Genomic DNA, 22,944 nt, shown 5'->3' with positions numbered 1-22,944 from the left:
GCAGGTTTTACATCTCGATCAGATTAGCTGTGAAGTGAAGAAAAAGTGACCGTAGGGTGCCAGCTGTTCAGTGCCTTTGTGTGAAATGAGATTGTGGTCTTAATCCATTGTCTAGTGGCTATGTGTCCACATTACAAAACCTCCATCCTAACTAGGGTTACCATATCTCATAAATAAAAAAAGAGGACCCTCCACGGGCCATGGCCCCGCCCATTTCCCCACCCCCTAGCCCCGCCCCAACTCCGCCCCTTCCCCCACCCTAACTCCGCCCCCTCCTCCCTCCCACTCCCAGCCAGGGGGAAAGGGCTGCCCCAGTGCTACCAGCATCACGGTTTCCCGGGCAGCCCCCAGACCCTGCGCCCCCAGCCGGCGCTTCCCCAGCGCAGCTGGTGCCCGGGAGGGGAAGCGCCCAGCCGGGGGCGCAGGGTCTGGAGGCTGCCCAGCAAACCGTGAAGCCGGTAGCGCTCGGGCTTTGGGCAGCCCCCTTGCCTCCGGACCCTGTGCCCCCAGCCGGGCACTTCCCCTCCAGGGCTCCGGCGGCTCTGCGTAACACTGTATAAGTTACTCTTATACACTGTATAAGTTACACAGAGCCGAAGAGGAGCAGAGCCTCCACAGCTGGAGGCTCTGCTCCTCTTAGGCTCTGTTTAAGAGCCGGACTGCCCCAGCGCTACCGGCTTTGGGCAGCCCCCGTGCCTCCAGACCCTGCGCCGCCGGAGCCCGGGAGGGGAAGTGCCCGGCTGGGGGCGCAGGGTCCGGAGGCAAGGGGGCTGCCCGAAGCCGGTAGCTCTCGGGCAGCCCAGTTCTTAAACAGAGCCTCCAGCGGCTGGGGCTCTGTGTAACTGACACTGTGTCAGTTACACAGAGCCCCAGGGGCTGGAGGCTTTTCTCCTCTTTGGCGCTGTGTAACTGACACTGGGTCAGTTACACAGAGCCCCAGGGGCTGGAGGCTTTTCTCCTCTTTGTCTCTGTGTAACTGACACTGGGTCAGTTACACAGAGCCCCGGGGTCTGGAGGCTCCAGCCGCCCCCGCTCTGTTTAAGAGCCGGGCTGCCCAAGCGCTACCGGCTTCGGGCAGCCCCGTGCCTCTGGACCCTGCGCCCCCAGCCGGGCACTTCCCCTCCCGGGCGCTGGCAGCGCAGGGTCTGTAGGCACGGGGCTGCCCGAAGCCGGTAGCGCTCGGGCAGCCCGGCTCTTAAATAGAGCCGCGGGGACTGGAGCCTCCAGCCGCCGGGGCTGTGTGTCAGTTACACAGAGCCCCAGCCGCTGGAGGCTCTGTTTAAGAGCCCGGCTGCCTGAACGCTACCGGCTTCGGGCAGCCCCGTGCCTGGAGACCCTGCGCCGCCGGAGCCCGGGAGGGGAAGTGTCCGGCTGGGGGCGCAGGGTCTGGAGGCACGGGGCTGCCCGAAGCCGGTAGCGCTCGGGCAGCCCGGCTCTTAAACAGAGCCTCCAGCGGCTGCGGCTCTGTGTAACTGACACTGTGTCAGTTACACAGAGCCCCGGCGGCTGGAGGCTCCAGTCCCCGCGGCTCTATTTAAGAGCCGGGCTGCCCGAGAGCTACCGGCTTCGGGCAGCCCCGTGCCTCCAGACCCTGCGCCCCCAGCCGGGCACTTCCCCTCCCGGGCTCCGGCGGCGCAGGGTCTCCAGGCACGGGGCTGCCCGAAGCCGGTAGCGTTCAGGCAGCCGGGCTCTTAAACAGAGCCGCCATTTTCCCGGACATGTTCTGCTTTTTGGCAATTCCCCCCGGACGGGGGTTTGACTGCCGAAAAGCCGGACATGTCCGGGAAAAAGAGGACGTATGGTAACCCTAATCCTAACTGACACTAATTGGCAGCCTCAGCAGAGACCAAGGACTGGGTGGATCTGGTGACTGAACTATCTTCTTAGCCTTAACTCTACCCTCAGGGGGTCATAGCTAAGGCAATGTGGCGGACGCTTGCATCGCTATGGCCTTTTCTGTCCCTCTTCTGTGGATCAAGAGCCTCCAGAGCTGATGTTCTAGCACCTTCCAGCAGCATTCAGTGCAGCTGAATCACTAAAAGTACACACTAGACGGTAGGCCTCACGGCCTACATACAGTCCTATATATGGAAAATGAAAACCATTTTGCTTCTCTGGCAATGAGCAGAAAATAAATACAAAGTTAGCAAAAGCCCAGAGGGCATTTGTATATTAAAAAAAAAAATGAAATGAAACAAATATGTAAACAAACAAAAAATAGTAACAGTTTCCTGTCCTGCTCTGGCTTTTTTGTATTTCTGAGGGAAATCGGCCTGCTTTTTAATTATTTCCAGCTGGGAACATATTTCCAGTCAGCTCCTCTGGGAGCTGGGAGCCAAAAGGAACACACTGATATTTGAATTCATTTACCCCCTAGTGGCTTCTCCTCATGTTGCAGTAACGATTAGAGCTCCTTATAGAGCCTGATCCTGCAGTTAATCACACAAGCACTTCTAGCGAGATCAATAGGCCTGTTTGCGTCAGGGAGGGAAACTGACCTGGGTAAGGGAGGGCAGGTCTGGGCCATCGGTAAACAGTATCTCTATAGGCTCTTTCACACACTCACTTGCAATTCTCCTGTGCGCTTGATTGTTTTAACTGAGCTGTGTACAGCCCAGTAACCAGCCCACACCTAGGTTATATCTAGAGCCTCTTTTCCATGAGGAACATAAAACTTGCTACTCTGGGTTAGTTCACTGGGTCATAAACTCCTGCCTTCGGTAGGGCTCATACCTAAAGCTCTCAGGGACTGCAGTTTGGGCACCTTCCAAAGACTTATCTCCCTAATATCTATCCCCTTGTTGTCTAACTGCCAAACAAATGTATGCTGTATAAGGATCCAGACGGACTACGTTTTAGGTCTCCATTTCTCTGTGCTGCAGGGGTGTGTGCGTGATATATTCAGGGCTTTGTTTATTCTCTTAGTCAGCGTAAAGGCAGTGTTACAGGGGAGAAGTTTCCTGAGGTGTGTCTTGCACTTTGATCTGAGCACAATCAGATTTGGGATGATTCTGACCCGCAGCAGGAGATGATTGAAATCTGGCTTTCTCCAGCTGCAGCATATTTGTCCTGGCGGGTCAGGTGGTCTATCAAGAAGGTCCCACACCATTAAGACCCTGATATATAATGTGCCTAGCCAGCTGTATAATGTACACAGGGGTAAAATGGTCCTCCTGACTCCTGTGATGAGGCGTTTATGACCTGGAGCCAGAAATCAGATATGCTTATTTTAACCCGCAGAACTACAAAATTATCCAGCCACAATGTGTGCCTCTCTTTGCTTCCTTAGGAGTGCAATCCAGTCTCACACCAGCTTGAGTGAAGAGGTTGTGACGGGTTGAATCACAGAAACCCCCTTGGGAGCTGCCACCTGATGTGCCAAGACTACTTCTGCCCCTGCTTTCCTGCCCCGTCAGCTTAGGACTTCAGTGCCCTGCCTGGTTTGAGCCAGACTCACTAGCCTGCTGCAAACCCAGGCCCACGTCTGAATCACATCCCCTAACAGCTGTAGGCTTGACTGAAAGCAGCTAACAGAAGTGTTCTTGTCTTTAACACTCAGATGCCCAACTCCCAATGGGGTCTAAACCCAAATAAATCAGTTTTACGTAAACTCATAACTTGTTCGCCCTCTATAACACTGATAGAGAGATATGCACAGTAGTTCCCTCCCGCCCCAGGTATTAATACATACTCTGGGTTAATTAATAAGTAAAAAGTGATTTTATTAAGTACAGAAAGTAGGATTTAAGTGGTTCCAAGTAGTAACAGACAGAACAAAGTGAATTACCAAGCAAAATAAAATAAAACACACAAGTCTATGTCTAATACAGTAAGAAACTGAATACAGATAAGATCTCGCCCTCAGAGATGTTTCAATACGTTTCTTTCACAGACTGGACACCTTCCTAGTCTGGGCTCAGTCCTTTCCTCCGGTACAGCCCTTGTTCCAGCTCAGGTGGTAGTTAGGGGATTTCTCATGATGGCCCCTCCTTGTTCTGTTTCACCCATTTATATATCTTTGGCATAAGGTGGGAATCCTTTGTCCCTCTCTGGGTTCCCACCCCCTCCTTCTCAATGGAAAGGCACCAGGTTAAAGATGGATTCCAGTTCAGGTGACATGATCACATGTCACTGTAAGACTTCATTACCCACTTGCCAGCACACACGTATACAGGAAGACTTGCAAGTGCTGTAAAACAGAGCCATCTGCAGTCAATTGTCCTGGTTGATGGGACTCATCAAGATTCCAAACCAACATTAATGGCCCACACTTTGCATAATTACAATAGGTCCTCAGAGTTATATTTCATATTTCTGGTTTCAGATACAAGAGTGGTACATTTATACAAATAGGATGACCGTAAATTATAGTAAAATATAAGCTTTGTAATGATACCTTACAAGAGACCTTTTGCATGAAGCATATTTATATTCACACTCATTAGCATATTTTCATAAAATCATATAGAATGCATCACAGAGGTATTTTAATGTTAACACCCTTTGATTCTGAGTGACCCCTCGTGTACTGGGGTACAGTATGAGAAAAAGGGGTTGGTCAATTTTCACTTTCCCTTTCATAGAATCATAGAATCATAGAATATCAGAGTTGGAAGGGACCTCAAGAGGTCATCTAGTCCAACCCCCTGCTCAAAGCAGGACCAATTCCCAGCTAAATCATCCCAGCCAGGGCTTTGTCAAGCCGGGCCTTAAAAACCTCCAAGGAAGGAGACTCCACCACCTCCCTAGGTAACGCATTCCAGTGTTTCACCACCCTCCTAGTGAAATAGTTTTTCCTGATATCCAACCTGGACCTCCCCCACTGCAACTTGAGACCATTGCTCCTTGTTCTGTCATCTGCCACCACTGAGAATAGCCGAGCTCCATCCTCTTTGGAACCCCCCTTCAGGTAGTTGAAGGCTGCTATCAAATCCCCCCTCATTCTTCTCTTCTGGAGACTAAACAATCCCAGTTCTCTCAGCCTCTCCTCATAAGTCATGTGCTCCAGACCCCTAATCATTTTTGTTGCCCTCCGCTGGACTCTTTCCAATTTTTCCACATCCTTCTTGTAGTGTGGGGACCAAAACTGGACACAGTATTCCAGATGAGGCCTCACCAATGTATTCATAATCTTCAATACTTTAATCAAATTCCATTAATTCTTCTGCTTTCCAGCCTCAGGCCCAGATCCTCCAAGGTACCAATGCCTAAATGATTAAAGTTACAAGTATTTCAAAACCTCAGCCCCAGTTCTCAGATCTCCTGTCCCTGGGCTCAGGGCAGTGGGGAGAACAGAAATTACAGCAGCCCTGGGTCTGCTCTCGCTTATGCTGTGGATGAAGCTGTAATTTAGGGGTCTGAGAAGCAGAGAACAGCCGTAGTGCAGTGCTGTCTAGCTATGCCCCAATACACTCCTGGGCCCATCGCCTATATGCCAGGGACTGGAAGCAAAGACAGAATGGAGCCCTTGTCCTAGCTCTGTACCAGCTGGAGAGGTTCCCTACAGAGGGTATTTTCAGGGGGGCTGTTACCCTCTCCTTTAAGGCCCCTTCACACTGCCAGACAGGCATAACAGGGCCTTAGTTTGAGAATCAGGCCCCTTGTTTTTTTATCTCATGTATTGTTCCAGGGGAACCATGTTTTGCATTAGTTTGCTCTCACTTGATTTGCAGGAGTCCTTGGTGCCTTTTGTCAGACAGTACATTCAGTGCTGTTAGATGAGGCATAGCAAGCAACGAAGCTTTTAGCTGTTGCCTGGGTGGACGCTCTGTTCCGAAAGGAGCAGGAGGTTTCAGACTTGCCCCACGTCAATGCAGCATGCAAGTCGTCATCTACTGGGGGGCAGCATTGTGTTCCAATTGTGAAACTGTTTGCTGTAGGGAAGAATAGTACGGTGATATTGATCAGTTTGGCAGAGAAGTTGCTATCGCTTTGCCAGGGGCTGCGGTTTGGGTACTTGCCAACTGCTAAACCACACGAGACTGGCTTCTCCGAAAAAAGGGAAGAAAAATCCTCCAGTGGCTGGACATCGGCAGCAGCCCCAGCTCGCGCAGATGAACTGGCATTTGGGTTGAATGTTATCGCGATTGCAAAGGGACCAGAAGATATTTATAGCAACACTCTCATCAGTGAGAAGAAACTTGCCATTGCATCCCTTGATACAGGACATATCATTCTGTATAGGACTTGTGGGGAAAAAGAGAAGTTGCAACATCTCTGAATGTGTGGCCATTTCCAGTCCATCTACACCAGTGGTGCCCAACCTTATTACACAGGAAGGCCACATAAACCTAAGTGCAACCTTGTGTGGGCCAAACAGATTCTACATATTTTAATAAGATTTAAAGTCATCGGTATTGATTTATATTTTAAGTTCAGCTTGGTTTGTATGTATTTAGATAAGTTGTTTCTATGTACAGTATTGTCTATTTACACACTTGTGTAAACTGAAATGAGGTCAACAGGACAACAAAACGCTAATGAATCGGCCAGTAGTATATCATGTTGAAGCAGGCCGTGGCCCTTATGAAATGCTCTGGTGGGCCGCAGATTGGGCACCTCTGATCTGCACCTCAGGACTCAACCATTTCAAGAGTAAACATTACAGCTAAGTTTTTTATAGTGCTGTTTGAGCCTGAAATAGTTCAGTCCACATCATTATATGGAATTTCCTTCTGTCTCCAACGGATAAGAGAACATGCTACACACAACCTGTTAGCCTCCCTCACAGTACAACATACAACCTTAATTACAATCTCGTATTTTTCCCTCCAGAAACAAATAACACCTCCTGCTTAATATGTGCATGTATGCTGAATACTTCCTAAAGCTGCTGAGGTTATAGCTAAGGTTTTGTATCCTACGGTGAGGTAGATTATTTATTACTGTTTATTATTTGTATTATCGTTTTGACTCAGAGCCCCAGTCACAGATCAGAACCCCATTGTGCTAGGTGCTGTACAAACACACAACAAAAGGACAGGCCCCACCCACAAGGAGTTTACAATCCAAGGATAAGGAAAGAGACAAGAGATGGAGACAGACAGACAGGGGAGTTACAAGGAAATAATGAGGCAGTATTGATTACCGTGATAGGCAGTGGGCTTAGCACTCCAAGAGCTTAACGCTGTCAGGTTTCTTGTAGGCCTCATGGCAAAGGAGAGTTTTGAGGAGGGATCTGAAGAACAATAAAGTGGCGTTGTGGCTATTTACAGGAGCTCCTCCCAAGCATGAGGGACAGCACAGAAGAAACTATGGAGGTGGTGGTGTGAATATTTAACCAGTGGATGATTGAGGCTGACATCATGGGCCAGTCAGAGGTGAGAACTGACCTTTTGAGACCAAATGAGAGATGACAGGAAGGATGGGAATAGGCCATTAAGGACCTTGAAAGTGAAGACAAGTAGGTTATGTTTGATGTGATAGAGAGGAAGGAGACACTGGAGGGTTGCAAAGAGAGGGGTGGCGTCGTGTCGTTTGTTGTGTGTAGCGTGTTTGCTTATTTGCTGCAAGCAGAAGGAAGTTCCTTGAGAAGGTACAGATTCTGTCACTGTCAGTGGAAATGTGCTGTGTAAATAGTAGGATACAATGAAGAGGTGTCTCATAACTTGATATTAACTTTCTTTTTAGGGTTTGTGTTGGGAGATGTCACACTTACTGGTCTTAATTCCTTGTCAAAGTAGTTTTTGTTTATGGAATCTATATACTATCTATCGACATGTGTGTAGTATGATGTGTTATGAGTTTAGCTGTCTGTAGGACTGTGGGAAGTTCTTTGGGAGTGGGGACTGTTTTGTTTTGAGTGTTTACAGCTCCTAGCACAATGGGGTCCTGGCCCATGGCTGGGCTCCTAGGTACTATGGTAGTACAAACCAAATAATAATAGTATCACTGTATTTTCAATCCTTCATAACTGTCTGGAAATTTTGGTTGCACAGATCTTAGCACATAGGATCTCAATTTCTGCTCTGTAGCTGTAGTGGCAGGGGTTAGAAAGTTTAAATTTGACAAGGTAACTATTGCTTATTCAGAAGTGCTTTTGAACGATCTGATGCAAAGCTACTGAACTTTGGCTACGTCCTGAAGCTTTGAACTTTGCAATTGTGTAGTGCTTTTTTAATGATGGTAGTAATGTTTTTGGCAAGCTGCATTTTCAGAAGGCAGGTTAGCTGTGTATGTGGGTGTGGCTAATGGAGCTGCATGGTGCACACACTCATCCCTTAAGGCAGGGGTGGCCAACCTGAGCCTGAGAAGGAGCCAGAATTTATCAAAGTACATTGCCAAGAACCACAGTAATACATCAGCAGCCCCGCATCAGCTCCCCTGACTGCTCCCGGTGCCTCCCGCCCACCGGCAGCCACGCCGATCAGCGCCTCCCCCTCCCTCCCCACAGCTCCCAATCAGCTGTTTCGTGGCGTGCAGGAGGCTCTGAGGGGGAGTGGGAGGAGCGAGGGCACGGCAGGCTCAGGGGAGGGGGCAGGAAGGAGTGGAATGGGGACAGGGCCTGTGGCAGAGCCAGGGGTTGAGCACTGAGCACCCCCCGGCACATTGGAAAGTTGGCGGCTGTAGCTCCTGCCCCAGAATCAGTGCCTATACAAAGAGCCGCATATTAGCTTCTGAAGAGCCACATGTGGCTCCGGAGTCACAGGTTGGCCACCCCTGCCTTAAGCTAAGCCATGCAAGGCAAGACTCCTTAGCCAGGGCCGGCTCCAGGGTTTTGGCTGCCCAAACAGCCAAACAAACAAACAAACAAAATGCCGCGATCACAATTGCAATCGTGATCTGCGGCGCAATTTGGCGGGAGGTCTTTCTCTTCGAGCAGGAGTGAGGGACCGTCCGCCGAATTGCCGCCGAATAGCTGGACGTGCCGCCCCACTCCAAAGTGGCCGCCCCAAGCACCTGCTTGGTAAGCTGGTGCCTGGAGCCGGCCCTGTCCTCAGCACAATCCCACAATGCCCCCACATTTCTTTTCTGCACTGGGGAAGTTTGCTAACTGGTTCAGCTAACCTGATTTTAAAATCAGTTGGCGCCACAGTGCAGAGTTGTTTAAGGTGGCCTGACTTGTTTTTCTTTAACTGTTTTTAAGACCACAAGATGAGCAAAACTGGTTCAAGTAAAAATGGGTCAAGCTACCTTAAACCAGCTCTGTACTGTGGTTCTAACCAGTTTTAAAATCAGCGTAGGCGAACTGGTTTTAAAATCAGCTAGAACAACTTGTCCATACTTAGACCAATCCTGGAACCTCCTTCCCCTTTAGCAATACAGGAAAGTCAGGGAGAAAAGCAACAGCCTATTTAAAGAAATGAATGGGCAGTTAGGGGGTTGCCAACTTTCTAATAGCACAAAACCGAACACCCCTACCCTACCTCTGACCCCAGGCTCTGCCCCTTCTCGGAGGCCCCGCCCCTGCTTGCTCCATCGCCCCTCCCTCTGTCGCTCACTGACTTTCCCCCACCCTCACTCACTTTCACTGGGCTGGGGCAAGGGGTTGGTGGGTGGGCTCCGGATGGGGCCAGAAATGAGGTGTTCAGGGTGCGGGAGAAGGCTCTGGGCTGGGGTGCAGGGGGTTACAGCTCTGGCTGGAGGTGTAGGCTCTGGGGTGGAGCCAGGGATGAGGGGTTTGGGTTGCAGGAAGGGGCTCTGGGCTGGGGCAGGGGGTTGGTGTGCAGGAGGGGGTTCAGGGTGCGGGGCCCCACCGGCGCTTACCACAGCTCCCAGGAAGCGGCCGCCAGGTCCTTGCAGCCCCTAGGTGGCGGAAAGGCCAGGGAGCCCACCTCCCACCCAAGGTTGAGAATCTGTAAGTTAGAATGTTTCCCTTTCCCCTCAATATAGATAATGCCTTAGAACTGGTCTCATCCTACAGATGCTGGGAAGACTTGTAAAAGTGTTGCAGGGGAATTAAACAGTTTTAAGGAGCCAGGATCGCTGGTAGGATCATTGGCCACAGGGGCTCAAGGGCTGCCGAGAGACAGAGTAGCGAACTGCATTATAACTAGTTCTGCTCCTCATCTACAGCTGGAGCAATCGGATTAGGACGTGGATGAGCCAAGACCCAAGCGGTAAACAGTCTGGCTCTCCAACCAGCCGTGTGGCCAAGTCTCATGATTTCAGGTGTGTTGCTTGAAGTCCCAGCTCCTGGATGCCTGTGATTGGGTGAGTAGCTCTACTTTTGCTTTAAACAGACAACTTTTGTAGGCTTGTCAGCAGTGGAGAAAAGCTTGGGAAGATACCCCCTAAAGGCTGCGTGACCTGCCCCGGAAACGCCCCAGTGGCTGGTTTTTGCACTCATCGGGATTTTGCAATCCAGGCTCGTGCTTGTGAATGGCTGGGGTGGGCGGGGCCGCCTGGAGCGCAGGCGCAGCCTGGCTCGCGTTCAGCGGAGTCACTGTGGCTCAGCAGCGCTGCCGGCTGCATTGCGGAGACCCGCTTAGCGCTAGGACCTGGCGGACGAGGCAGTCGGGGAGACGTCATGGCCTGTCTCCCGTGGCGTCACCAACCTCCCATTTGATTGGCTCATAACGGGGGAGGCGGGGCCGGATTTCTCACGCGCCGGCATTGGGTCACGCAGCGCGGAGGGAGGGGGCGCTCCGTTTCCCGAGGCACGCTGGGAGCTGTAGTTCAGGGGTGGAGGCCGTAGGCAAGTTCCCCCTCCCGCGCGCGGTGGGCTGAACTCTGTCAGCCAATAAGAGCAGGGGGCGGAGCGCGCGCCGGCAGTAGAAGCCGGCCGGTCGCGGGGTGAGTGACAGCGGGTGCGTAGCTCCGTCGGCGCTAGCGGGTGAGTGCGGGCCGCGGGGGAGGAGCGGGAGGCCGGGCGGGGGGGCTGAGGAAAGACCGGGGCGGGGAAGCTTGGAGGGGTCTGGGGAGGGGTCGGGGGCTCCGCGGCGAGGGGGCTCCGCGTAGTGACCGAGAGCTGTAGGGGGCCTGGGGTGGCCGCGGCAGCCGAAGGTCGCGGGGTTGGCTGGGGGGGCCTGGCTGGGGGGTTAAGGGAAGCTGGAAGGACATGGGGTGGGGGGAGGGAGCTGGGCTGAGGCCGTGAGGGGAGGGGGCTGGGACACGGGTAACTGGGGGGGGAGGGGGATGTAGTGAGGAGGGGGCCGGGCGAAGCTAGGACTGGGGTAGCGGTGGGGGGAGGGGGATGTAGTGAGGAGGGGGCCGGGCGAAGCTAGGACTGGGGTAGCGGTGGGGGGAGGGGGATGTAGTGAGGAGGGGGCCGGGCGAAGCTAGGACTGGGGTAGCGGTGGGGGGAGGGGGATGTAGTGAGGAGGGGGCCGGGCGAAGCTAGGACTGGGGTAGCGGTGGGGGGGGGTGATGTAGTGAGGAGGGGGCCGGGCGAAGCTAGGACTGGGGTAGCGGTGGGGGGGGGTGATGTAGTGAGGAGGGGGCCGGGCGAAGCTAGGACTGGGGTAGCGGTGGGGGGGGGGATGTAGTGAGGAGGGGGCCGGGCGAAGCTAGGACTGGGGTAACTGGGGGGGGAGGGGGATGTAGTGAGGAGGGGGCCGGGCGAAGCTAGGACTGGGGTAGCGGTGGGGGGAGGGGGATGTAGTGAGGAGGGGGCCGGGCGAAGCTAGGACTGGGGTAGCGGTGGGGGGGGGGATGTAATGAGGAGGGGGCCGGGCCAAGCTAGGACTGGGGTAGCGGTGGGGGGGGTGATGTAGTGAGGAGGGGGCCGGGCGAAGCTAGGACTGGGGTAGCGGTGGGGGGGGTGATGTAGTGAGGAGGGGGCCGGGCGAAGCTAGGACTGGGGTAGCGGTGGGGGGGGGAGATGTAATGAGGAGGGGGCCGGGCGAAGCTAGGACTGGGGTAGCGGTGGGGGGGGTGATGTAGTGAGGAGGGGGCCGGGCGAAGCTAGGACTGGGGTAGTGGTGGGGGGAGGGGGATGTAGTGAGGAGGGGGCCGGGCGAAGCTAGGACTGGGGTAACGGGGGGGGAGGGGGATGTAGTGAGGAGGGGGCCGGGCGAAGCTAGGACTGGGGTAACGGGGGGGGAGGGGGATGTAATGAGGAGGGGGCCGGGTTAAGCTAGGACTGGGGTAACGGGGGGGAGGGGGATGTAATGAGGAGGGGGCCGGGTTAAGCTAGGACTGGGGTAACGGGGGGGAGGGGGATGTAATGAGGAGGGGGCCGGGCGAAGCTAGGACTGGGGTAGCGGTGGGGGGAGGGGGATGTAGTGAGGAGGGGGCCGGGCGAAGCTAGGACTGGGGTAGCGGTGGGGGGGGGGATGTAATGAGGAGGGGGCCGGGCCAAGCTAGGACTGGGGTAGCGGTGGGGGGGGTGATGTAGTGAGGAGGGGGCCGGGCGAAGCTAGGACTGGGGTAGCGGTGGGGGGGGGTGATGTAGTGAGGAGGGGGCCGGGCGAAGCTAGGACTGGGGTAGCGGTGGGGGGGGGAGATGTAATGAGGAGGGGGCCGGGCGAAGCTAGGACTGGGGTAGCGGTGGGGGGGGTGATGTAGTGAGGAGGGGGCCGGGCGAAGCTAGGACTGGGGTAGTGGTGGGGGGAGGGGGATGTAGTGAGGAGGGGGCCGGGCGAAGCTAGGACTGGGGTAACGGGGGGGGAGGGGGATGTAGTGAGGAGGGGGCCGGGCGAAGCTAGGACTGGGGTAACGGGGGGGGGAGGGGGATGTAATGAGGAGGGGGCCGGGTTAAGCTAGGACTGGGGTAACGGGGGGGAGGGGGATGTAATGAGGAGGGGGCCGGGTTAAGCTAGGACTGGGGTAACGGGGGGGAGGGGGATGTAATGAGGAGGGGGCCGGGCGAAGCTAGGACTGGGGTAGCGGTGGGGGGGGGAGATGTAATGAGGAGGGGGCCGGGCGAAGCTAGGACTGGGGTAGCGGTGGGGGGGGTGATGTAGTGAGGAGGGGGCCGGGCGAAGCTAGGACTGGGGTAGTGGTGGGGGGAGGGGGATGTAGTGAGGAGGGGGCCGGGCGAAGCTAGGACTGGGGTAACGGGGGGGGAGGGGGATGTAGTGAGGAGGGGGCCGGGCGAAGCTAGGACTGGGGTAACGGGGGGGGAGGGGGATGTAATGAGGAGGGGGCCGGGTTAAGCTAGGACTGGGGTAACGGGGGGGAGGGGGATGTAATGAGGAGGGGGCCGGGCGAAGCTAGGACTGGGGTAGCGGTGGGGGGGGGAGATGTAATGAGGAGGGGGCCGGGCGAAGCTAGGACTGGGGTAGCGGTGGGGGGAGGGGGATGTAGTGAGGAGGGGGCCGGGCGAAGCTAGGACTGGGGTAGTGGTGGGGGGAGGGGGATGTAGTGAGGAGGGGGCCGGGCGAAGCTAGGACTGGGGTAGTGGTGGGGGGAGGGGGATGTAGTGAGGAGGGGGCCGGGCGAAGCTAGGACTGGGGTAACGGGGGGGGAGGGGGATGTAGTGAGGAGGGGGCCGGGCGAAGCTAGGACTGGGGTAACGGGGGGGGAGGGGGATGTAATGAGGAGGGGGCCGGGTTAAGCTAGGACTGGGGTAACGGGGGGGAGGGGGATGTAATGAGGAGGGGGCCGGGTTAAGCTAGGACTGGGGTAACGGGGGGGAGGGGGATGTAATGAGGAGGGGGCCGGGTTAAGCTAGGACTGGGGTAGCGGTGGGGGGGGGTGATGTAATGAGGAGGGGGCCGGGTTAAGCTAGGACTGGGGTAGCGGTGGGGGGGGGTGATGTAGTGAGGAGGGGGCCGGGCGAAGCTAGGACTGGGGTAGCGGTGGGGGGGGGGGATGTAGTGAGGAGGGGGCCGGGCGAAGCTAGGACTGGGGTAGCGGTGGGGGGGGTGATGTAGTGAGGAGGGGGCCGGGCGAAGCTAGGACTGGGGTAGCGGTGGGGGGGGTGATGTAGTGAGGAGGGGGCCGGGCGAAGCTAGGACTGGGGTAGCGGTGGGGGGGGTGATGTAGTGAGGAGGGGGCCGGGCGAAGCTAGGACTGGGGTAGCGGTGGGGGGAGGGGGATGTAGTGAGGAGGGGGCCGGGCGAAGCTAGGACTGGGGTAACGGGGGGGGAGGGGGATGTAGTGAGGAGGGGGCCGGGCGAAGCTAGGACTGGGGTAACGGGGGGGGAGGGGGATGTAGTGAGGAGGGGGCCGGGCGAAGCTAGGACTGGGGTAACGGGGGGGGAGGGGGATGTAATGAGGAGGGGGCCGGGCGAAGCTAGGACTGGGGTAACGGGGGGGGAGGGGGATGTAGTGAGGAGGGGGCCGGGCGAAGCTAGGACTGGGGTAACGGGGGGGGGAGGGGGATGTAATGAGGAGGGGGCCGGGTTAAGCTAGGACTGGGGTAACGGGGGGGGAGGGGGATGTAATGAGGAGGGGGCCGGGTTAAGCTAGGACTGGGGTAACGGGGGGGAGGGGGATGTAATGAGGAGGGGGCCGGGTTAAGCTAGGACTGGGGTAGCGGTGGGGGGGGGGGGGATGTAGTGAGGAGGGGGCCGGGCGAAGCTAGGACTGGGGTAGCGGTGGGGGGGGGGGGATGTAGTGAGGAGGGGGCCGGGCGAAGCTAGGACTGGGGTAGCGGTGGGGGGGGGTGATGTAGTGAGGAGGGGGCCGGGCGAAGCTAGGACTGGGGTAGCGGTGGGGGGAGGGGGATGTAGTGAGGAGGGGGCCGGGCGAAGCTAGGACTGGGGTAGCGGTGGGGGGAGGGGGATGTAGTGAGGAGGGGGCCGGGCGAAGCTAGGACTGGGGTAGCGGTGGGGGGAGGGGGATGTAGTGAGGAGGGGGCCGGGCGAAGCTAGGACTGGGGTAGCGGTGGGGGGAGGGGGATGTAGTGAGGAGGGGGCCGGGCGAAGCTAGGACTGGGGTAACGGGGGGGGAGGGGGATGTAGTGAGGAGGGGGCCGGGCGAAGCTAGGACTGGGGTAACGGGGGGGGAGGGGGATGTAATGAGGAGGGGGCCGGGTTAAGCTAGGACTGGGGTAACGGGGGGGGAGGGGGATGTAATGAGGAGGGGGCCGGGCGAAGCTAGGACTGGGGTAGCGGTGGGGGGGGGGGATGTAGTGAGGAGGGGGCCGGGCGAAGCTAGGACTGGGGTAGCGGTGGGGGGGGGGGATGTAGTGAGGAGGGGGCCGGGCGAAGCTAGGACTGGGGTAGCGGTGGGGGGGGGGTGTAGTGAGGAGGGGGCCGGGCGAAGCTAGGACTGGGGTAGCGGTGGGGGGGGGGATGTAATGAGGAGGGGGCCGGGCGAAGCTAGGACTGGGGTAGCGGTGGGGGGGGGGATGTAATGAGGAGGGGGCCGGGCGAAGCTAGGACTGGGGTAGCGGTGGGGGGGGTGATGTAGTGAGGAGGGGGCCGGGCGAAGCTAGGACTGGGGTAACGGGGAGGGAGGGGGATGTAATGAGGAGGGGGCCGGGCGAAGCTAGGACTGGGGTAACGGGGGGGGGAGGTGATGTAACGGGGAAGAGTCGCGGGTAACGTCGCCTCTGGGGGAGGGTGTTCCTGCCTGGAAGTGGGTGAAGGGTAAATCTCATGGTGTAGTAACAAATAGGGCCTGTTGGGGTCGCACTTACAGGTCTCCTTGCGTTAGTCCTTGAGGCTTGGGTGGGGTCCCGCTCCCGGGAGCTTCTCTGAGGTTAGACCTACACCCCCCCACACACACGCCTCCCTCACCCCTTAAAGCATTCCGGGTGAGTAAGGTGCTGAGCACGTCTTGGGGTTTGATCCCTTAATGATCTGAAAATGCCCTGTGCCAAACACGGGCACGGCCGTTAGGGGTGTCTCCAGGTGCTGTCCTCATCATGATTCCACTTCCTCCCCCACCCCAGGCCTCTTCTCTCTGAAAGCCACTTCTGTGACCGCTGGTTGAGTTCAAGGTCATATCTAAACAAATGTGTCCTCTTGCATTTGACTAAGAATCCTACTTTCTCTTCCCTCTGGGACAACATGAGAGCGTTTAGTTTTGACTTCATCTTTCCCATTTACCAAAATGTCAGATGCTGTTTTGCATCTTTTATAGGTGCTGTAGGTCTCATTTTATAGTTAAGGGCTCTAAAGGCATTTGAAATTGTTACTTATCCACTAAGAAGATTGTTATAGCTTCTAAATACTGACCGATAGATTAGACCAGATATGTTCATAAAGTATTGTGATTTCTCTCCTTGCACACCATATGTATGACAAAGTGGTTTAAACTTGGTTGTGAAAATATAAATAAGCCAATCTTTTCAAATTCAGGTGTATATGTCTATATTTAAACACTAATGGCATCAAAATTATAATTTGTCATATGCATATACAGTAACTTGTTTTTTGAGTAAATCAGTGCTTCACAAATTACTTAAATACCATGGGGCATTTATTCTCATGAGTCCATTTACACTGCACTGTCTGAGATTGAAAGCTTTGTGAGGCACGCTCTCTTTATGCCCTGTAGTGCTGAGAACATTTTTAGGAAAACTCAAACAATAAAAATACAGCCTAATCAGCCCGGGTAAGAGGTCTGCACTAGTTACTGAACTGACCATCTAAAGTCAGCTTTTTTCGGCATTCCTGAATTATAGGAAGAATCGCACTAGTGTCAGAGTCTGAAGAAGGAAGTAATCTCTGGTGACTGACTTTTTTTTTAATTTTATTTTTTTAATCCTTCCCTATGAATTAGCTTGCTGGAAATATTGAAATCAGAACACTGTCAAGCCTTGATATAAGGTTTTCTTCATTTTTTTTTTTTTTGGTAGTCCTCAGTCTGAACAGTGGTGGTCTGCTCTAAGCAGCTGTTCCTTTTCACCACTCAATCTTGATAGAAAAAACATCTTTCAACTTGAACTTTTTAATTGTAGATGAAATAGTGTTGCATGAGAAGTATTCACTGATGTGGGAATGATAATCCATTTATTTTTAAAAGGTTGACATGTCCCACATGCAAGTTATGGTGTGTCCATCAAACAAACTCCTGCGGGTCTGATATCACTACTAGACCCAGTACCTATTCTCTCTTCAGTAAAAATCTGAGTTGACATAGTGTAAACTTAAACAAAGTGAAATATATCCGAGGTGAATTTTTCCCTGCTTGTCAAATATGCTGGCTGACCTTCTATAGTGGCTTACTGTTTTTCCTCACAAAATACTTGGGGACTCTCCCTTCCCCTCCTCCCACTTAAAATCCAGTGCCAGCATGGATGAGTAGCCCCACAGAAATGAATTGATCTGGTGGAGGACAGAAATTCTGCAAGGAAATGCTTCTGATCTAAGCTCTCACTGGCTTAGAGTTTGTGGAAAAAACAGAATTGACTGTGCCTTTCATGAAGGTGCTGGGAACTCTATTCTTTGTGTGGAAAGTATGACAAAAAGCTGTTGCCTAATGGCTTTCTATGTCAACAGTCTGTTTGATATGGAATTACTCTACCAAAGCACATTCTTATTCTTGTATTGTAAAAGCCATACCTACATTCTGAGGTTTTTATAGTCCTAAAAATGAATTTAGTTTGGTGGTATAGTTAGTGTGGATTAAGCTATACACCGTCTCATCAGTTCAAAGTTTTTTGACTTGTATCTGGTTTATAACTGAATATTCAGTGGAAGTTACTGTGCTTTTTATACTTGTGGTACATTCAAGGTTGGTCTTCTAAAGAACTCTAGAATTTAAAAGTTTTTCATGTTTGAAAGTAGACTCTTCTTCTCTGCAGTCAACATGTCATCCAGTCAGGAATCCGTTCTTCCTAGCTATGAGACTGATAGCAGCCAGACATCAAAACTGATCAGAAAATCTAAAGAATCACCCTTTGTACCAGTTGGTAAGTTTCACTTTCACAGTGCAATGATGCTGTGGAGTAAGACAAGTAAATCTGGGAAAATACACTGTTGCATAAGTGTTCTTGTAATGGGTGGTGATTATAGTAAACTTAGTCACACACTACAAACAGGAAATTACTGTGAAATGTTACTTCCTCATCAGGTATAGTACTGTTTAATTTTGCCCTACCTCTTGTACCTATCATGGTGTTCTGCCTGAATTAATACTCTTATCTGGTAACTTTATCAAACACTGTAGACTTAAAATATCTATGTATTCCTTGTAATTCTCTCTGTCTTCCAGTTAAAAGATAGTTGCTTACACACACCTTATTTCAAATTTTGGGTAGTGGATCCTATACTGGGGAAACATATCTTGCAGCAAGCCCAGAGGGCTGTCACAGTTCAGGATAACTGCACCTGTATTCCCTCTCTGTGGCCCAGCAAGGGCACCCATTCTAGGCTTCTGACTCCCATGGCTGTCACCTCTCTTGGGTGGCGATATGAGAGTCTCCTTTCTGACCTGGATACTTCCAGGCTAAACAGTTGCCAGCCTTCAGTGTTGTTCCCAGCAAGACAGACTGCCTAAGCAGACCTGTTTGCTTTTTCTTAAGAGACTAATAACAGTGTTAACTGCACATTGTTTAGGTACCATACAGCTCTTTCTATGCAAGTTTATTTATTCTTAGGATAAAAGAATTAGAGAAAACATATTAAAAACAACAAAAGGACCTACATACATGCTTACCAGAGATCACCCCAGCTCCAACATGGGCTCTGGCAGGTGATTAGTTCTTCAAACCCCACAATGGGATCTCTTCTATTGTCACAAGTTCACAACAGCCTCAGCTCAGAACTATCACCCTCATGACTCTAAATCACTGGTCTATCCAGTCTGGACCTCTGAAGAGACCGAATAGGTAATCAGCCAGGCAGTGGGGTTTTTTGTTCAAAAGGAAGCTTCAAAAGGGGATGGGTCACTTCCATCCCCCTAGCCCTAAGTATTTCGTAGGAAATCCACTTCACACATTGTCCCCAAAAGTCCTTTGAAATTCCTAATATTTCCCATAGATTGCATTAATTATGTTCCTAGCTACATAACCAATTGGGTTTTTAATGCAATGGACTCTTAAAATACTTAATTCAATAAGGTTTAACTTAAGTCCATAAGGCTTGTCCAGGATGTCCTATCTCACAGGGATTACATCTGGTCATGTCAGAGTCTCCCAAATTAATAAGTGACTAGACATTTTAAAAAAGTGTGAACTTGCCTCCTGCTAAACTGATAGCTGTAGGTGCTGAAGTCTTCTAGTTGAAGAAATGGACTCAAATCAGACCTTGTGATAGCCCCTTCAGATGAGAGGATAGTTCAGTATCCATGACCATTCGTCCTTGGTTTTTCTGCTGAGACCCATAGAAAGGCTTTGGGGTGGACTACTAACAAGAGAACCATGTGTAGGGTGTTCTCTTAATGTGGCTGTTAGTCCAATTTCTAATTGGAGAAAGATACCACTAAAATTCCTTCCTATATGAACCAAGCAGCCATCAAATGATAACTTTAGGTTGATACTAGTCTGAACTGCATTTAATTTGATGATCTAGAAGTGAAATGCTTTGTCCATTGCCAAAATCTACTTATCCAGTTCCCATGACCTTGGGAGTTTTGCTATCTAGGCTGCTGGAGCCCAGTGTAAATGTAACAACTTCTAAACCTGTGAAAGTTTTCCAAGTTTGGTTTGGTTTGAAACAATTTGCAGATCTTGTGTCCGAACTAGTTCACAGGCCCTAAAGTGCAAACAAATTTGGTTTAACCTTATTGCTACATAAATGACCCACATGCAGGTGTGAGTCTACAGTCTCCTCACATGAACTAGTGACTTGTATTTGGGGGTAAGATAAATCATAACCCAGTTATCTAGGCAATTATTGGCATAGGAATATATACACAATGCAAAAAAATTAATAGGTACCTTCCTATGAAACTATGACATCTAACTGATTCCAAATAGAGAATGTAAGTTCCCAGAAACTGGGAATTGCAGGAGGTAAAACACTAGTGCACATGACTAGGCTATTGCCTGCAAGGTTCAGGCTAGGGAGTGTCTCAAACTTTATTTTCTGTCTGTGGAAAAAGCTAAACTGAAATGTGTCCTCTGTTGAGCTAAGTCTCCAATGCATGGGAGAAATAACATGACATGTCCAATGCCAGTATTCAAGTGAATTCAGGGTCAAACTTGACACATTCAGACAATAACCATCTTCATTTGTGGGTTTCTCGACCAAAAATTCTAGCACTGCTATTAGTGCATGGATGCAGTTTGAACTTTGTTCAGAGTTGAATTTGAGAACTCCTGTTTGTTTTTTGCACTACAGCTCTAAGGACATGCCTCTGAAAAGAAGAGGCAGTTAAATTTGCTCTTATGGCAGTTTCTGACCAGTATCAAAGCAGCCCTGACATCCATTAAGGCTGCTATCCCCAGCTGTCTACCTGGAAGGAATGTTGTGCAATGATATGCCACATCTTAGGGTGGTTGTGGTTTTTTTTGTTTTTGTTTTGTTTTTTTTTTATTTAACCCAGTTCTCCAGTAATGGAGTACCAGAACTCTGTTGGGGGTCCAGTGTGGACTGGCTTCTGGGTCAGGCTAGATGCCACTTGGGTGGGAAAGGAATTACCCATAAACTAATAGCCTACCAAACATAAGCTAACACCATAGTTCTGTTAGATGTTAATGATGGGGCTAAAACCCTGGTGAGGTTTTTTATAAGTAGCTTTTGCTTTAAAAGTAAAAGTCAACAACTTAAAATTTAACAAGTCTTGTGAGGAACGTAATATCGTGTAATTACTAAACACTTGTTTACCTTGCTTTCTAGGGATGGCAGGTTTGATTGCAGTTGTAAGCTATGGACTGTACAAACTGAAGCACAGAGGCAATACAAAAATGTCTGTTCACCTGATTCACATGCGTGTGGCCGCCCAGGGCTTTGTTGTTGGAGCAATGACATGTGGTATGTATAAAACAGGCAGCTGTTGTCCAGCCCTAGTTATCTCTTAATGATAGCAGACTTACTTTAAAAGTGTTCTTTACACTAAAGGATAAATACCTTGGAGTAGCTTGTAAACCATTAACTATTTCTAACTGCACTGGAAACTTGCAAACTCATAAGTTCTTTCAGTGAGTTGGCGCTAGTAAACTGGTTTCTTTGCTCAGGATCATAAAATTTAGTATGCCTGGTATCTAGGTTACCATGTTTGAACCCATCTCTTCAGTTTCTCCCTTTACTTTTTACACACATGCATGAAATTGTATTAACATTCAGGGCACTTAGCATGTTTGGAAAAATAATCAAGCTAAGTGAGTGAAGAAAACACAGAATACAATTGCCCCATGTATGTTGTGGATATTCTAAGGTGTTTGGAAAAAGCAGAAGAATTCATAAAGTTATTTAACAATTATTAAGCCTTTCTTAAATTCACTTCTCCATGGGAAAGATTAGCAGTTGTCTACAGTTTGCAGCTAAATTGAAGGTATAGCTAGACCATAAATCACACTAGCTCTGATACCAACAGTATGTAGAGAACTGTGTGTGTGGGTGTGTGTCTTTCATTTTAACAAATGAATTGTGGCTATTACTGAAATTCTAGATGGGAAGTGAGATTATAAAGAATACAGACTCCCATATTTTCTTCTCTTGCTAGTAGTCTTCCTGGCTGCAGCTAGTTATTGAAATAGTCTTCTCCTTTAATAAAGGATGTATATTTAACTGCTTTGCTTGTGTTTGTATTTCAGGTGTGCTCTACTCAATGTATCGGGAATACCTGGCAAAACCCAAGGAGTGTAAAAAAGATGACTGAAATCCGTGTGCTTGGTGGTGGTCTATGTATCTTAGTTATAGACCTCACATTGAGGTGTCTTTTTCTTTTTAATAATAAAAAAGAAGAAGAAAAAATAAAAATTCAAGGATGTGGTTCTACAATACTGTACATGTCTTGTGCCTGGTATTGAACCTTTAGGTTGCCAGTCTGGATCTAGCACAAGGTGGTGGTGACAAAGCTACCACAATCTGCTGGCTCTCTTAGACTGAGCTTACCATACCCACTAGGAACTTTTGTGTATTGTACAGGACAGTGCCTCTCTTCCCTTTCCCACCCAATCTCCCTACACACAACTGGTCAAGAATACAATCCTTGGACTTCTGGTAATTTATGGCAAATAGGTCTGGAATCTAAACAATCTTCTTACATTGGAGTGGTGGTCCCTCCAGCTCATGGCTGAAGCACCTAGGAAAGTCTGCATGGAGAAGGTTGTACTCCTGCCTATGTTGTCTCTGTCCTGTAGATAAAAGAACTTCAGTCTCTAAGGCTGTAATCCAGCACTTTCACTAGCACTAAACTCACTCAAAATAATTCTTAAATTTGCATAGAACAAAATTCTTTTAAAACAAAACCTATTTTTAGGTTAATGTGAAGTATGAGCTGAGCATTCACTAGTGGATAAAACTATTTAAACATATTTATTACACAATACTAATAATTGAGGCCCAGAAGCCCTATTTTTAATAGATTATGGATTGCAGCTTCTCAGATTATTGAATTTGGTAACTGCATTTATTTTTGCAGTATTAGGTGTATGATGTAACATTTTTAAATGACATTTTGAAAACTAAATCTGTACTTGAAGTGATGCATTTTAAGTATGTAATTAGAATGCCTGACTTAATTTGTGTGATAATTGCTGTTTCAATGGAAGCACTAAACTTCTTAGACCTTTGCCTTTATTATCCTTGGTGTGAGATCACATGGAGCGCTCTTCCATTAGCGGTTTATGGTAACGTCATTAAAATCTGGCCTCAATGCCAAATGTATTGCTCAAGTGAAGCACGAATCCGTAAACTTCCACTTTCTTGAACTTGCTGGTATTCCCTGGAGATAGCATGGTGTCTAATACAGTGTTTGTAATAAATACATTAAGCAACTCCAACCTGTCTAATTTTTACTGTGAATGTGACCTGGGGAGAGCTGAGGGGCATTGCTGGGTTCACACACAAGCAGTATGAGGGAATCCCCTGATGTTGTGAAACTCAAATCCAGTTTCAGGTTTTCTGGCTGTCCTGTCCCCTCTCTATGGGAATGGGGTCGCTGTGGGATATGGCCTGGGGCTGATGGGATGGGCTCATAGTGCTGCCTGGCCACTGAGGGGGAGGTTTGAGGGGATATGGATCACAAGAGTTCAATGACTTGCACCCCATGAGGGACTGC

The 22,944-nt window shown here is 51.0% G+C and overlaps 2 protein-coding genes across 3 annotated transcripts in view; one reads left to right on the top strand and one right to left on the bottom strand.

The window, feature by feature from the left end:
• Positions 1 to 22,944, bottom strand: part of ZBTB47 (zinc finger and BTB domain containing 47) — a 393,046-nt gene that overhangs the window by 137,795 nt on the left and 232,307 nt on the right. The window lies entirely within an intron of this gene.
• On the top strand, positions 10,666 to 22,661 carry HIGD1A (HIG1 hypoxia inducible domain family member 1A). Of its 2 annotated transcripts, none has more exons than XM_054016675.1 (4): positions 10,666 to 10,774; positions 17,582 to 17,689; positions 20,559 to 20,693; positions 21,476 to 22,661. In XM_054016675.1, the coding sequence occupies exons 2-4, from the start codon at positions 17,587 to 17,589 to the stop codon at positions 21,538 to 21,540; spliced, it is 303 nt and encodes a 100-aa protein (XP_053872650.1). In that variant the 5' UTR covers positions 10,666 to 10,774; positions 17,582 to 17,586; the 3' UTR covers positions 21,541 to 22,661. The 2 variants fall into 2 exon arrangements, with proteins under 2 accessions (XP_053872650.1, XP_053872651.1); XM_054016676.1 differs by lacking the exon at positions 10,666 to 10,774 and adding an exon at positions 15,468 to 15,586.

Source organism: Malaclemys terrapin, chromosome 2 (assembly GCF_027887155.1).
Source record: "Malaclemys terrapin pileata isolate rMalTer1 chromosome 2, rMalTer1.hap1, whole genome shotgun sequence".
NCBI classification, from domain to species: Eukaryota; Metazoa; Chordata; order Testudines; family Emydidae; genus Malaclemys; species Malaclemys terrapin.
The sequence above is the reverse complement of the archived record's forward strand: the minus strand, read 5'-3'. Positions and strand labels throughout refer to the sequence as shown.